The sequence below is a fragment of the Manis javanica genome, chromosome 3 (assembly GCF_040802235.1).
Source record: "Manis javanica isolate MJ-LG chromosome 3, MJ_LKY, whole genome shotgun sequence".
NCBI classification, from domain to species: domain Eukaryota; kingdom Metazoa; phylum Chordata; class Mammalia; order Pholidota; family Manidae; genus Manis; species Manis javanica.
Window position 1 is genome coordinate 70,812,989 of NC_133158.1, and position 15,486 is coordinate 70,828,474.

General features: G+C 36.3%; 1 protein-coding gene across 1 annotated transcript in view; it reads left to right on the forward strand.

Annotated features, from left to right (window-relative positions):
* MORC1 (MORC family CW-type zinc finger 1) overlaps positions 1-15,486 on the forward strand; it is a 157,934-nt gene that overhangs the window by 45,282 nt on the left and 97,166 nt on the right. The window contains exon 9 of the mRNA XM_073230415.1: positions 1,774-1,899. Coding sequence (XP_073086516.1) covers positions 1,774-1,899 — 126 coding nt within the window. The remainder of the gene's footprint in view (positions 1-1,773; positions 1,900-15,486) is intronic.

Consider the following 15,486-nt stretch of genomic DNA (forward strand, 5'->3'; position numbering starts at 1 on the left):
TTGTGTTTGTAGCTGCCATAGGTAGGGCTTCCCTCTGGCTGGCCTGATGCCAGAGCAGGGGTTGCCGGTTTGTGAGCCTGAGCCAGGTGCAGGCTAGTTGGGAAGAAGACACAACAGGCTGTGTATCACGGTGGGGGGCCTTGGAGCTGTGTTGCCAGCCAGAGGGATGGAGCACCTGAAGATTGTTTAAGCTCCCAACCTGCTGGGCAGAGTGCACCCAGACAATTCTGTCTACCTGTCCTTTCTCCTGATTAGAAAGCTCTGTGCAATCTTTGCCCCTTTGGCAGCCCTCTCACTTTTAAAGTCTCTCAGACTACCCACCCAGATCAACTAGATATGAATCCCTATTTTCTACTAGCAGCTGGAATCTCCCTCTCTCCAGGTATTCCACCTATCTTAGCTTTCCAACTGCACTAAATCATCAGAGCACCATGCAATGTAGTTTCATGCTCCCAGAGTGGATCTCCAGGGTTAGGTGTAAAGCAGTCCCAGGCCTCCACTCACTCCCGGCTCTGTTTCTCTTCCACTGGTGAGCTGGGATGGGGAAAGGGCTTGGACCCCCCTGGGTCCCAGCTTTGGTACATTACCCTGTTCTGTGAGGTCTGCTCTTTTCTCCAGGTGTATGCAGTCTGGTGCAGCCTTCTTCCCTGTTGCTCTTTCAGGATTAGTTGTATTAAATTATATTTTCATATTATATGTGGTTTTAGGAGGAGGTCTCTGTCTCACCTCTCACACTGCCATCTTTTCCCTTTCTAATCTTCGTTTTTTTTATGGGCTGCTTCTTCCTTTTTGTAAATCCCTTGTAGTTCTGCACTTTTTCTACTGAATAACCAGCAGTGATGTGTGACCCTGTTGCACAGTCTCCCTTAAACACACTTTATATTTCCCTTCTATCTTTGTCTCCCTCTGGACTGAGGTAGGGTGTAAAAGCATGATGGGTTTACTGCTCCCTACTCTCTCTTTGGCCTTGTAGCCCTTCATGGTAGCCTCTTCTGGGACCCGGTAGATGAATGCTAACTTCTTAAGTATGATGAGTTTGTTTCTTATCCTGATTGTCTAATTGGGGAGGATTTATAATTCATAAATGGATTTGAATATAGGAGATTTCTGGAGTTGTTAGTAAACAGCAAAACAGTGATTTCCCAATAATGTTAAGTTTCACAAAGGTGGTTTTCTTCATAGACTGTGTATATTGTTTCTGTTTCTGTTTTATGGTCTTCCCATCCTTTATTTTTTCTCTTCACTCCTCTTTTTCACTTATAATGTCATCAGATTCCTCCCCTCAGCTAACTATGCATACTGACTGCACTTAAAAAATGAAGTTCTATGTTTCTTGTTCACAGTTTTCAAAGCAAATGAAATATTTTTATTGTGTTTCTTTGTTTACAGTAATTCAATGGAAATGTATTTTATTCATGTGGGCCTAGATTGTTTTTATGTTTGAGCATGGGAGGAAGTGTTTATTTCACTTGGTTTTGTCCTTCTGGGTTAATAGTTTGAACGAAAAGTTTATGTTCCATTTCGATGTCAGTCTACTTCGAATCAGTTAGTTGCCAACAAAAGTTCATTTCTAACCAAAGTGGCCTTTGCATTTAGACACCTGCTTAATTAAGTGTGTATATAGTATTGCAAGATGTGCTGCTGTTTGCTGTCCTTAGGTTTAGAAGAAAAGTTCCTGAAATTGCAAACAGTACTCTGATAATCTTTTTTCCTTCTCAAAGATATGTTGTTCTTGTATCTTCTAAGTGCACACTTTCATATTTTCTATTCTAGTTTTCCAGAGAGATGGTCATTCAGAGCCTACACATCTGTTCTCTATTTTAACCCTTGGATGAGGATATTCATTCAGGCCAAAAAAGTTAAAACAAAACACCTGTATTACTGCCTCTACAAACCCAGGTAATTCACCTTCCCTTCAATTATCTTCATAGAGTTTTTATTTATAAAATCAGTATGTCCCCTCCTCCAAAATTGTCACAGTGATTTGATAATAAGATTTTTACATTTGATAGAAGATTTTTACTACTGTAAATAAAATTCAAACTGAATTCTGGAAGGTTTGCTAAAGGGTACTCATGTGTTACAAATATTTGGCCGTACTAGCAACACACCACAGTGTACACTGTAAGTCAGATAATCAACCTAAGAAGGAATATGTTTTTTACTTCACTGAATTGTAGATGCTTTGATTATGATAGACCCCACTAGAAAAAAATCATAGTTCCCTTATATTTGCTGTTTGCACAATATATTTGAAATGTTAAATAATACACATATATGTATGGATATTTTATGTAAACATTTATACATTTATACATACACACTTGGTTTATTTGTATTTTACTTATTTATTTATTCATTTAAATTAATCATTGGTGTACACTCTTATGCTCAGATTTCACATGAGTAATATTGTGGTTACTACATTCCCCCTATTATCAAGTCCCCACCATATATCCCATTACAGTCAGTGTCCATCAGCATAGTAAGATGCTATATTTGATTTTTCTTTTATATTTTAACATAAACTTTAAAAAAATTATCACCACAATAAGTCTAGTTGATATATCCATCACCACCATCCATAGTTAAAAATAATTTTTTTCATGTTGATGAGAACTTTTAAGAAATATTCTCCTAACAACTTCCAAATATATATCCAGTATTATTAACTACACAGTTACCTTGCTATATATTATGTTCTCATGACTTAGTTATTTTTGTTCTGGCATAAATAATTTTTAAGCCTACATTTGCATATTATAAAACTTATATTGCCCAACTATGCAAGTAATCAGAACAGTCAATTTTGTGTGTGTGGTGGTCATTTTTTTTTGAGTGGTCATTTATTTACTCACCAAACATTTATCAAAGTCTTCTGTGAGTCTGAGACTGTGCTAGGTATGAAGCATAACAAAGGTAAGGTTAGTTTAAGGAACTTAATATCTACTGCAAGAAATATTTAATGCTATGTACTGTCCATATATATGTCTTTTTCAAATTGAAGTATAGTTAATATATAATATTATACTCAGGTGTATATGGCTTTTTTAGAAGCGTGTTGTTAAGCCTCCATGTGTTTGTGAGACTTTTTGCTTTCTTGGTACAATTTATTTCTAGTTTTATACCTTTGTGGTCTGAAAAGTTGGTTGGTAGAATTTCAATCTTTTTGAATTTACTGAGGCTCTTTTTGTGGCCTAGTATGTGGTCTATTCTGGAGAATGTTCCACGTGCACTTGAGAAGAATGTGTATCTGTTGCTTTTGGGTGTAGAGTTCTATAGATGTCTATTAGGTCCATCTGTTCTAGTGTGCTGTTCAGTCTGGTAGATCTGTCCTTTGGAATGAATGGTGTGTTGAAGTCTCGTAAAATGAATGCATTGCAGTCTATTTCCTCCTTTAGTTCTGTTAGTATTTGTTTCACATATGCTGGTGCTCCTGTGTTGGGTGCATATGTATTTATAATGGTTACATCCTCTTGTTGGACTGAGCCCTTTATCATTATGTAATGTCCTTCTTTATCTCTTGTTACTTTCTTTATTTTGAAGTCTATTTTGTCTGATACTAGTACTGCAACACCTGCTTTTTTCTCCCTATTGTTTGCATGAAATATCTTTTTCCATCCCTTGACTTTTAGTCTGTGCATGTCTTTGGGTTTGAGGTGAGTCTTTTGTAAGCAGCATATAGATGGGTCTTGTTTTTTAATCTATTCAATGACTCTCTGTCTTTTGATTGGTGCATTCAGTCCATTTACATTTAGGGTGATTATTGATAGGTATGTATTTATTGCCATTTCAGGCTTTAGATTTGTGGTTACCAAAGGTTCCAGATTACTTTCCTTACTATCTAAGAGTCTAACTTAACTCACTTAGTATGCTGTTACAAACACAATCTAAAGATTCTTTTCTATTTCTCCTCCTTTTTATTCCTCCTTCATTCTTTATATATTAGGTATCAAATTCTGTACTTTTGGTCTATCACTTGATTGACTTTGGGGTTAGTCAATTTAATTTTGCATTTGCCTCACAATCAGCTGCTCCACCCTCCCTACCATGATTTTACTACCTCTGGTGACAGCTATCCAACCCTAGAAACACTTTCATCTATAGCAGTCCCTCCAAAATAGACTGCAGAGATGGTTTGTGGGAGGTAAACTCTCTCAGCTTTTGCTTATCTGGAAATTGTTTAATCCCTCCTTCAAATTTAAATGATAATCTTGCTGGATAAAGTAATCTTGGTTCCAGGCCCTTCTGCTTCATGGGATTTAATACATCATGCCACTCCCTTCTGGCCTGTAAGGTTTCTGCTGAGAAGTCTGATGTTAGTCTGATGGGCTTTCCTTTGTATGTGATCTTATTTCTGCCTCTGGCTGCTTTTAACAGTCTCTCCTTATCCTTGATCTTTCCCATTTTAATTACTATGTGTCTTGCTGTTGTCTTCCTTGGGTCCCTTGTGTTGGGGAATCTGTGGATCTCCATGGCCTGACAGACTATGTCCTTCCCCAGATTGGGGAAGTTTTCAGCAACTACCTCCTCAAAGACACTTTCTATCCCTTTCTCTCTCTCTTCTTCTTCTGGTATCCTTATAATGTGAATATTGTTCTGCTTGGATTGGTCACACAGTTCTCTCAATATTCTTTCATTTTTAGAGATCCTTTTTTCTCTCTGTGCCTCAGCTTCTTTGTATGCCTCTTCTCTAGTTTCTATTTCATTTATTGTCTCCTCCACCATATCCAACCTGCTTTTAATACCCTCCATCATGTTCTTTAATGATTGGATCTCTGACCTGAATTCATTCCTGAGTTCTTGGATGTCTTTCCGTAACTCCATTAGGATGTTGATTATTTTTATTTTGAACTCCCTTTTAGGAAGAGTCACGAGGTCCATGTCATTTAAATCTTTGTCTGGAGTTGTATTAACAATTTTACTCTGGACAAGGTTCCTTTGGCGTTTCATGTTTGTATATAGCGTCCTCTAGTGTCCAGAAGCTCTATTCTGGAGCTGCTCATCCCCTGAAGCAATGTCGGGGGTCACAGGGGAGCAGTACTGGTGCCTGGGGGTAGGAAAGAGCTGTTCCCGCCTCCTGGCTGTTGTGCCTGTCTTCACTGCCTGAGCCAGTGGGCCAGGCACACAGGTATAAGTTTTTGTCCCAGAGCAGCCAGATATGAATCCCTGCTTTCCACAAGCAGCCGGAATCCCAGTATCCCCAGGAACTCTGCCTGTATTAACTTTCCAACCCGGTAGTCATACGAGTCTCATGAAAGCACCATGAAATATAGGTTTGTGCTCCCAGCACAGGACTCCGGAGGTAGGTATTCAGCAGTCCCAAGCCTTCCGCTCCCTCCCTGCTCCATTTGTCTTCCTCCCGCCGGTGAGCTGGGGTGGGGGAGGGGCTCAGGTCCCACGAAGCCACAGCTCTGGTACGTTACCCCGTTCGCTGAGGTCTGCTCTTTTCTCCAGGTGTATGCAATCTGATGCTGTCTTCTTTCCTGTTGCTCTCTCAGGATTAGTTGTGCCAATTAAATTTTCTAATTGTATCCAGTTTTAGGAGGAAGCCTCTGTCTCTCCTCTCACGCCGCTATCTTTAATCTCCGTATATGGCTTTTTACATGCATCATTTTGTTTGTTTTTTGTAGTAACCCTCTGGGTTATGTTTTATTATCACCATTTTAGAGACAAGGAAATACCACAAGACTAGAACTCAAATCTAGCACCAAATTCTTTACCAATTTAAAATCCATGCTCCTTCCCTTGTACCACACTGCTCTTTGTAATAGACCTGCATTTGTTATGCTATCTTTTTTTCATGAAAAAATACTCTTTGTATTGGGGCCTTCCCATCACTCATATTAATATTAATATTAAAAAATGATAGATCTCTTAAATGTATGTCCTCACCACACACCAATGGATTCCTCAAAATTTTACTTTTTTATGTAATTGAAGTATACTTGATATAGTTTCAGGTATACATTATTAGTGATTTGATATTTTTATACATTACAAAAGGATCCCCACAGTAAGTCTGGTTCCATCTCTTACCATACAAATTATTGACTGTATTCTCTGTGCTGTACATTGAATTCCATGACTTACACATTTTTTTTTTATATAACATACTTTATTTACCATTTTCCTATTAATGTACATCTTGACATTTACTTTTTTTTTGAGAGGGCATTTCTCATATTTATTGATCAAATGGTTGTTAACAGTTAACAACAATAAAATTCTGTACAGGGGATTTAATGCACAATCATTAATCCACCCCAAGCCTAATTCTCATCAGTCTCGGATCTTCTGAAGCACAGTGAACAAGTTCTTACATGGTGTACAAATTCTTACATAGTGAATAAGTTCTTACATGGTGAACAGTACAAGAGCAGTCGTCACAGAAACTTTCGGTTTTGATCACGCATTATGAACTATAAACAATCAGGTCAAATATGAATATTTGTTTGATTTTTATACTTGATTTATATGTGGATCCCACATTTCTCCCTTATTATTATTATTATTATTATTATTATTATTATTATTATTATTTTTAATAAAATCCTGAAGTGGTAGGTAGATGCAAGATAAAGGTAGAAAACATAGTTTAGTTAGTTTAGTGCTGTAAGAAAGCAAATGGACTTACACATTTTATAAATGGAAGTTTGTACCTCTTTTTAAAATCTTTTCTTTTTAAATTGAGGTATATGCAATGAAATGCACAAATCTTAGTGCACAGCTTGATGAGTTTTGACACATGTATACACATGTATACATCACCCAGATCAAGATTTCAAACTTTCTCACTAATTGTTTTCCCCCTTCCCCTATTACACCCATCCTTTCACTTTCTCCTCTGTGTCAACACCAGTTTGTTCCCTGTGTCTCTGAATCTGTTTTCTTTCTTTGTTTTGTTTTTTAGATTCCACATATAAGTGAAATCATATGACATTTGTCTTTGTCTAACTTTTTTACTTAGCATGTATCCTGTAGGTCCCATCCTTGTCACAAATGTAAGATTTCATTCTTTTTTATGGCTGAGTACATTTCCATTGTGTGTGAATACACACACACACACACACACACACACACACACACACACACACACACACCACATCTTTATCCACCCATCTATTGATGGACATTTAGGTTACATCCAAAGTTTGGCTATTGTAAAATAATGCTGTGATAACATAGGATGCATATATCTTTTCAGATTAGTGATTTTGCTTTCTTCAGGTAAATTCCAAGAAGTAGAATTGATAGGTCATATAGTATTTGTTTTTAGATTTTGAGAAACCTCCAGACTGCTTTCAATAGTAGTTGCACCAATTTGCAATTCTACCAACAGTGTAGGAGGGTTTCCTTTTCTTCATATCCTTGCCAACATTTGTTATTTCTTGCCTTTTGAATAGAAGCCATTCTGACTGGTGTGAGGTAATACCTCATTGTGGTTTTCATTTGTATTCCCTGGTAATAGTGATGTTGAGCATGTTTTCTGTGTCTGTTTACCATCTATATGTCTTCTTTGGTCTTTGTCTAATCATGTCCTCTACCCATTTTTTTAATTGGATTTCTTTGGATTTTTTTATGGTGTTTGCATGTGTTCTTTATATATTTTGGATATTAGCCCCAATATCATTATTGGAAATAACATTTTCAAATAATCTCTACCATATAGTATTTTTCTTTTTGTTTATTGATGATTTCCTTTGCTGTGCAGTCTTTTTAGTTTTATGCAATCTCACTTGTTTACTTTTGCTTTTGTTTTCCTTGCCTGGGAAGACATATCCAGAAAAAAAATTACTAATGCTGATAAGCAGGAGTTTACTGCCTATGTTTTCTTCTAGGATTTTTATGGTTTCAAGTGTTTAGTGCTTTAATCCATTTCAAGTTTATTTTTGTGTATAGTGTAGAGATTGATCAGTTTCATTCTTTTGCATGTATCTGTCCAGTTTTTCCCAGCACCATTTATTGAAGAGACTGTCTTTTCCCCATTGTATGTTCTTACCTCCTTTGTCATATGTTAATTAACTGTATAGGTGTGGGTTTATTTCTGGGCTCTCTGTTCTGTTCCATTGGTCTGTTATCTGTTCTTGTGTGAGTACCATACTGTTTTGATTACTGTAAATTTGGCAAATAGTTTGAAATTAGGGCACATGATACTCCCAGCTTTGTTTTTTTTTCTCAAAATTGCTGTGGATATTTTGTGTTATGGGCAGTTCCATTCAAATTTTAGGATTATTTGCTTAGTTCTTTGAAAAATACCATTAGTATTTGATAGGGATTGCATTGAACCTGTAGATTGTCTTGGGTAGTCTGGCCATATTAACAATATTTTGTCTTCCTATCCATGAGCAAAGAATAGCTACCATTTTTTTGTGTCTTTTTCAATTTCTTTCATTAATGTCCTTTAGTTCTCAGAGTACAGGTCTTTCACCTCTTTGAGTAAATTTATTCCAAATATTTTATTATTTTTTATGCAATTGTAAATAGGATTGTTTTCTAAATTTCCCTTTTTGTTAGTTCATTTTTTGTATATAGAAATGCAACATATTTCTGTACATTGATTTTATATACTGTGACTTTACCAAATTCATTCATTAATTCTAATAGTTTTGTGGTAGAGTCTTTAGAATTTTCTATTTGTAGTATCATGTTACCTGCAAATAGTGACAGTTTTACTTCTTCCTCACCAGTTTAGATGTCTTTTGTTTATTTTTCTTGTCTAATTGCTATGGCTAGTAATTCCAGTACTATGTTGAACAAAAGTGCTGAGTGTGGGCATTCTTGTCTCATTCCTAATCTTAGAGGAAGGGTTTTCAGGTTTTTTCATTGAGTATGGTATTAGCTGTGGGTTTGTCATATATGGCCTTTATTATGTTGGCTATGTTCCCTCTATACCCACTTTGTTGAGAGTTTTTATAGTGAATGGATACTAAATTTTTCAAATGCTTTTTCAGCATATATTGAGATTATCACATGGTTTTTATCCTTCCTTTTGTTAATGTGGTAGATCACATTGATTTTATTCTGGATATTGAACTGGTTGCAATATAGTAGGAATAAATCCCACTTGGTTGTGGTGAATGATCCTTTTAATGTATTTTGAATTCAGTCTGCTAATATTTTATTGAGGATTTTTGTATCTATGTCCATCAGAGATACTGATCTGCAATTTTATTTTAATGTAGTGTCTTTGGTTTTGGTATCAAGGTGACATTGGCCTCTTATAGAATGAATTTGGAAGCTTTCCTTGCTTTTCAATTTTTTTGGAATAGTTTGAGAAGGAGAAATATGAACTCTTCTTTAAATGTTTGGCAAAATTCTCCTGTAAGCCATCTGATCAAAACTTTTGTTTTCTGGCAATTTTTTGATTACCAGTTCAATCTCTCTACTAGTAATTGGTTTGTTCAGATTTTTTATTTCCTACTGGTTCAGTCTTGGGAGATTGCATATTTCTAGAAATTTATTTATTTCTTCCATCCTCTGTCCCATTTGTTGGCATGTAACTTTTCAGAGTAACTTCTCATAATCATTTGTATTCCTGTGGTGCCCATTGTTAAATTCTCCTCTTTTATTTCTGATTTTATTTATTTGAGACCTCTCTCTCTCTCTCTTTGTTTTTTCATTAGCTTAGCTAGTAGTTTATCAGTCTGGTTTATCTTTTCAAAAAGCTAGCTCTTAGTTGTACTAATCTTTTGAGGGTTTTTTTTTTTAGATTATTTTTCATTTATTTCCACTCTGATCTTTATTATTTCCTTAATTCTACTAATTTTGGGGACTTATTTTTTCTTCTTCTATTTCATTTAAGTGTAGGGTCAGATTGTGCATTTGAGATTTTTTTTGTTTCTTGAGGTAAGCCTGTAAACGCTGTAAATTTCCCTCTTAGACCTGCTTTTGCTACATCCCAAACATTTTGAACTGTGTTTCTATTTTCATTATTCTCCAATTTATTTTTTTATTTCCTCTTTGATTTCTTCATTGACATTTTGGTGGTTTAGTAGCATGCAGTTTAGCTTCCATGCGCTTGTGTTTTTTCCATTTTTTTTCTTGTCATTGATTTCCAGTTTCCTACTGTTGCCAGAAAAGATGCTTGGTATAATTTATGTCTTCTTAAATTTATTAAGAGTTCTTTTGTGGCCTGACATGTGATCTGTCCTGGAGAATGTTCCATGTGTACTTGAAAAGAATACTACTATGTTTTTGGCTATAATATCCTGTATATATCTATCAAGTCTGTTTGTTTAATGTGTCACTCCAAGCCATGGTTGCCTTATTGATTTTCTGTCTGGATGATCTATCCATTGGCGTAAGTGGTGAAATCTTGTAGTATGATTGTATTACTGTCAATTTCTCCCTTTATGTCTGTTAATATTTGCTTTATATATTTAGCTTCTGATGGGTGTATAGATATTTACAATTGTTGTATCTTCTTGCTGGTTTGAGCCCTTAATCATTATATAATGTCCTTTTTGTCTCTTTTTACAGTCCTTGTTTTAAAATTAATTTTGTCTAAGTGCTGCTACTCCAGCACTTTTTTCATTTCTATTTGCACAGATTAATTTTTTCCATCCCTTCAGTTTTATTTTGTATGTGTCTTTAGGTCTGAAATGAGTTTCTTGTAGATATCATATAGATGAGTCTTGTTTTTTTTTTCCATTCAGTCACTCTGTCTTTTGATTGGAGCATATAGTTCCTTTATATTTAAGTATTGATAGGTATTTACTTACTGCCAAAGTTTTCTGGATATTTTTGTTGTTCTTATGTGACCCTTCTCTTGCTTGCTTTCTTTGTGCATGATGGCTTTCTTTAGTGTTATGATTGGACTCTTTTCTCTTTATTTTTTGTGTATCTAGTAGATAAGTTTTTGTTTTTTGGGGTTACCATGTAGTTTATATATGATATCTTACATATATAATAGCCTAATGCATCCTAATAATGCTATATTTTTAACTAACTCTCTTCCATGTGGCATGTATATGATGCCTTCTTTGGTAACCTTTTATTAGTGATTCCCTTAACTAATTTTGGAAGTCATTTATTTTGTTACTTTTATCATTAAACCTTCGTATTAGCTTTTAAGTGATTGGTCTATTACCTTTTCTACCTGTTTGCTTTCACCAGTGAAATTTTTCTTTTAATCATTTTTTTTTTTTTTGCTTTTAGTTATTGCCTTTTCTTTCCCTCTTAAAGAAGTGTCTGCAACATTTCTTGTAAGGCTGGTTTAGTGGTAATGAACACCTTTAACCTGTGTTTGTCTGGAAAGCTCTTTATTTCTCCTTAAATTCTAAATGATAATCTTGCTGGGTAGATTATTCTTGGTTGTTGGTTTTTTTTTTTTCCCTTTCATCACTTTGAATACATAATTCCACTCTCTGTTGGTGTACAGAGTTTCTGCTGAAAAATCAGCTGATAGCCTTATGGGGTTTCACTTGTAACTTAGCTGCTTTTCTCTCACTGCTTGTAAGATTCTCTCTGTCTTTTGTCTTTGACATTTTGATTATTACATGTTTTGGTATGGACTTCTTTGAGTTCATCTTGTTTGGGGCTCTCTGTGATTCCTGGACCTGGATGTCTACTTCCTTCCCTAGGTTGGGAAGTTTTCACCTGTTATTTTTTCAAATAAGTTTTCTACCCCTTTCTCTCTTTCCTTCTGGGACTCCTATAATGAGAATGTTTGGATGTTTGATATTGTTCTAGAGCTCCCTTAACCTATCCTCATTGTTTTTCCTTACAATTTTTTTATTAAGGTATTATTGATATACACTCTTAAGAAGGTTTCACGTGAAAAACAATGTGGTTACTATATTCACCTATATTATTGAGTACCCCCTCCATACTCCATTGCAGTCACTGTCCATCAGTGTAGTAAGAAGCCACAGAGTCACTACTTGTCTTCTTTGTGCTATACTGTCTTCCCCATACCATGTGTGCCAATCATAATATCCCTTAATCCCCTTCTCCCTCCCTCCCCACCTGCCCTTCTCCACCCCTCCCCTTTGGTAACCACTAGTCCCTTCTTGGAGTTTGTGAGTCTGCTGCTGTTTTGTTCCTTCAGTTTCACTTTGTTGTTATACTCCAAAAATGAGGGAAATAATTTGGTACTTGTGTTCCTCTGTCTGGCTTATTTCACTGAGCATAATACCCTCTAGCTCCATCCATATTGTTGCAAATGGAAGGATTTCTTTTCTTTTTATGGCTGAATAATATTCCATTGTTTATATTTACTCTATCTTCTTTATTCATCTACTGATGGATACTTGGGTTGCTTTCATATCTTGGCTATTATAAATAGTGCTGCAATAAACATAGGGGTGCATATGTCTTTGAATCTGAGAACTTGTATTCTTTGGATAAATTTCTAGGAGTGGAATTCCTGGGTCAAATGGTGTTTCTACTTTTAGTTTTTTGAGGAACCTCCATATTGCTTTCCACAATGGCTGCACTAGTTTACATTCCCACCAGCAGTGCAGGAGGGTTCCCCTTTCTCCACATTCTCACCAGCATTTGATGTTCTTAGTCTTTTCTATGCTGGCCATCCTAACTGGTGTGAGGTGCTATCTCATTGTGGTTTTAATTTGCATTTCCCTGATAATTAGTGATGTGGAGCCATCTGAATTTCTTCTTTGGAGAATTGTCTGTTCATATCCTATCCTCATTTATTTTTATTATTTTTTCTTTTTGCTGTTCCCTTGAGTGCTTTCCATTACTGTGTCTTCCAAATCATTGATCTTTTATTCTGAATCCTCTAATCTGCTGTTGATTCCCTCTAGGGTATTTTTCATTTACTGTATTCTTTATCTCTGGTTCTCTTTTATATTTTCTATCTCTTTGTTGAGGCTCTCACTGAGTTCATCCACTCTTCTCTCAAGTGTTGAGCATCTTTATAAATATCCTTTAAACTCTTTATCAGATAGAGTATTTAGCTGTTTCATTCAGTACTTTCTCTGAAGTTTTGTCATGCATATTCCTGTTAGTTTTGTTTTTAAGCATATTCCTCTTTTCCTCAAATTGTTTGACTTTCTGTATTTGTTTCTATAGGTTAGGTGAAAAGGCTACCTCACCAAGTCTTGGTATGGCCTTGTGTAGGAATGTCCCCTGAACAGACTGTGTATAACTCTCAGTTTTAATTGGCTGTCTGGATGTGGGTGGGTGTGGGCTGGTGTCCCAGTGTTGATGCTCCCACAGCATGGGCTTGGAGTGTCTTGGTTGGGTGCCAACTGGGGCCATGTTGGTGGGGCAGCCAGTGTCTCAGAGGCACAGTCTGGGGGTCTCTCAGTTGGGCGTCAGGCTGGGGCTGCACAGATGGTACAGCTGGGGATTGGTGATGTAAGGGTAGGGTGATCTGTGTGAGTGTTTCATTAGTGCTGCCTTGGTGGGACTGCCAGATCTCTGAAAAGTGTGTTTGGGTATGCACAGGGACTGTGATCTCTGGATCCGGTGTTTGAGCCTTGGCTTTAGTCCCATCAACAGTATCAATGTGCATGGAGAACATAAGCCACATTGCTCACTCTGCTGCCATATGCACTAGCATTGTGTGGGAGAAATGTAAATGATAGCAGTCACTAGTACACTGTCTGTACTAGTAATGGGCAGGAAAAATGTAAATGATGTAGTTCACCCTCACTGGCAATGTTGAAGGGGATGTACACAATGGCACTTACCAACACCATTGGTCCTAGAGAGAGTGCTAGCAGTTTCCCTGCTGTTTGGTGAGTGTTTTCATTCTGAAAAGCAGCTTCTTTCAATTATCATGGCTTTTTTTTGCCCTGTGCCCCAGGGCAGGTGAATCTGTGCTCCAGAAGCTCGTTGATATCCCTTCCTCTGCTCTGCAGGACCACATTGTGGGTAGGGCTCTCTCTGTTACCATCTCTCTGTTTCTTTTTATCTGTGGTCTTTTTATCTCTCATTGTGCAGAAGGTGTTCACTAAGGCCTACTTTTTCCTCAGTATGAATTTTTCTGTGTGTAGGTATAGATTTGGGGTCTGTGTGGGAGCAGGTGGATTCAGGCTCTTTCTGCTCCACCATCTTGGACCTGCCTTGAATCCCATAGATTTTGGGAAGTTGTGTTTCCATTTTCTTTTATGTCAAGATATTTTTTGATTTCCTCTGATTTTTTTGTTGACCCCACTCATTGTTTAGTAGAATGTTAGTAGATGGTGCCACAGTGGGGGCAGAGTTCCTGTCATTATCTTTTTTCCATCTCTGCTGCCCTTCTCGTTTGGTCCTTCTATCGTTTGTTGTGTAGAAGTTGTTCAATCAACCCTCAGTTCTTTTTCAGGAAGAATTGCTGTATATATAAGTATAGATTCAGTGTGTTTGTGGGAGAAAGTGAGTTCAGAGTCTTCCTAAGTCACCATCTTGGGTCACCTGCCTGCTTTAATTTTAATTTCTGATTATATTGAAGATCCTATTTTGAAAAATGGAAGTATACCAAGCCTGAAGTGTTTTCTATATATTTGTTCCCGAATTCATATCAAAGTGATGCTTCCTTTTTATCATTCTTATTCTTCTGGAAAGTACCAAAGGGCTCCTGTATCAATCAGTACAGCTGATATTTTTTAATTAAATTATTCCTTTCTTGATGAGTTTGGGTAAAAAAAAGTGGCTTAAGCCAATGGAAAATGTGGTTTTGTCTTTATTTTCTGAGGAAATTACAGGAAATTGAATTTCGTCTACCTAAATTGCTTATACAAAGTGATGACTGTTTACCATTCTAATCCCTTTTCTATTTTTTATTCACCTTTCAAAGTGACATATATTACCAGGCATTAGATATAATATAAATATTAATTTTGTTCCCTAAAAGATATTTTAGGAGGCTTAAACCTTTGCCAGGTTTTATATGAGGTGCTGATAGACTGTTAAATCTGATATTGGGTATTTGTGGTATGGACAGATTTAATCTTTTCATGGGCTTTCTTTAGGCTTATTTCTTTCTTGATTTGCCATATTTATTTTCATGTAATGTCCCTCACAGATTCTCTGGTGGCAAAAGTTTTGTGTAAGGAATTGTGGGGTCCCTCCATGTTATCCCTAGTGAGATAGCCCTCACTGTATTTCCTTCCTAAAAGGCACTGTAGCTCTAATAGCTACATCAGAACAAATTAAAAGATGGGAATGGCTATATTTGACTAAAGTAGGGGAACTTAAAAGGTATTAAAAAGTGAATAAATACTCTATCCACCTGTTCATCCAGGCCCCAATAAACTAGAAATGAACACTAAAGTATTATTTATAAGAATGCCTGACTATAATTCATGGTCAGTTATTTTTCTTCATTTTTTTTTTGTAACAAACAGAAAAAAGAGTACTGCATTTTAATCATGTGGGTAGGCTTGCAGTTGCTTTAACTACTTTATCCCAATGTGTCTAAGAAGTGCAGAGGAGAACTGGAGAGGAATTGGTGTCATGTCATTGGGTTGATTATATTCTGTTCAGTGTTCAGATTATATTCTGTTCAGAATTCAAGTTATTATTCAGTAACTTGAA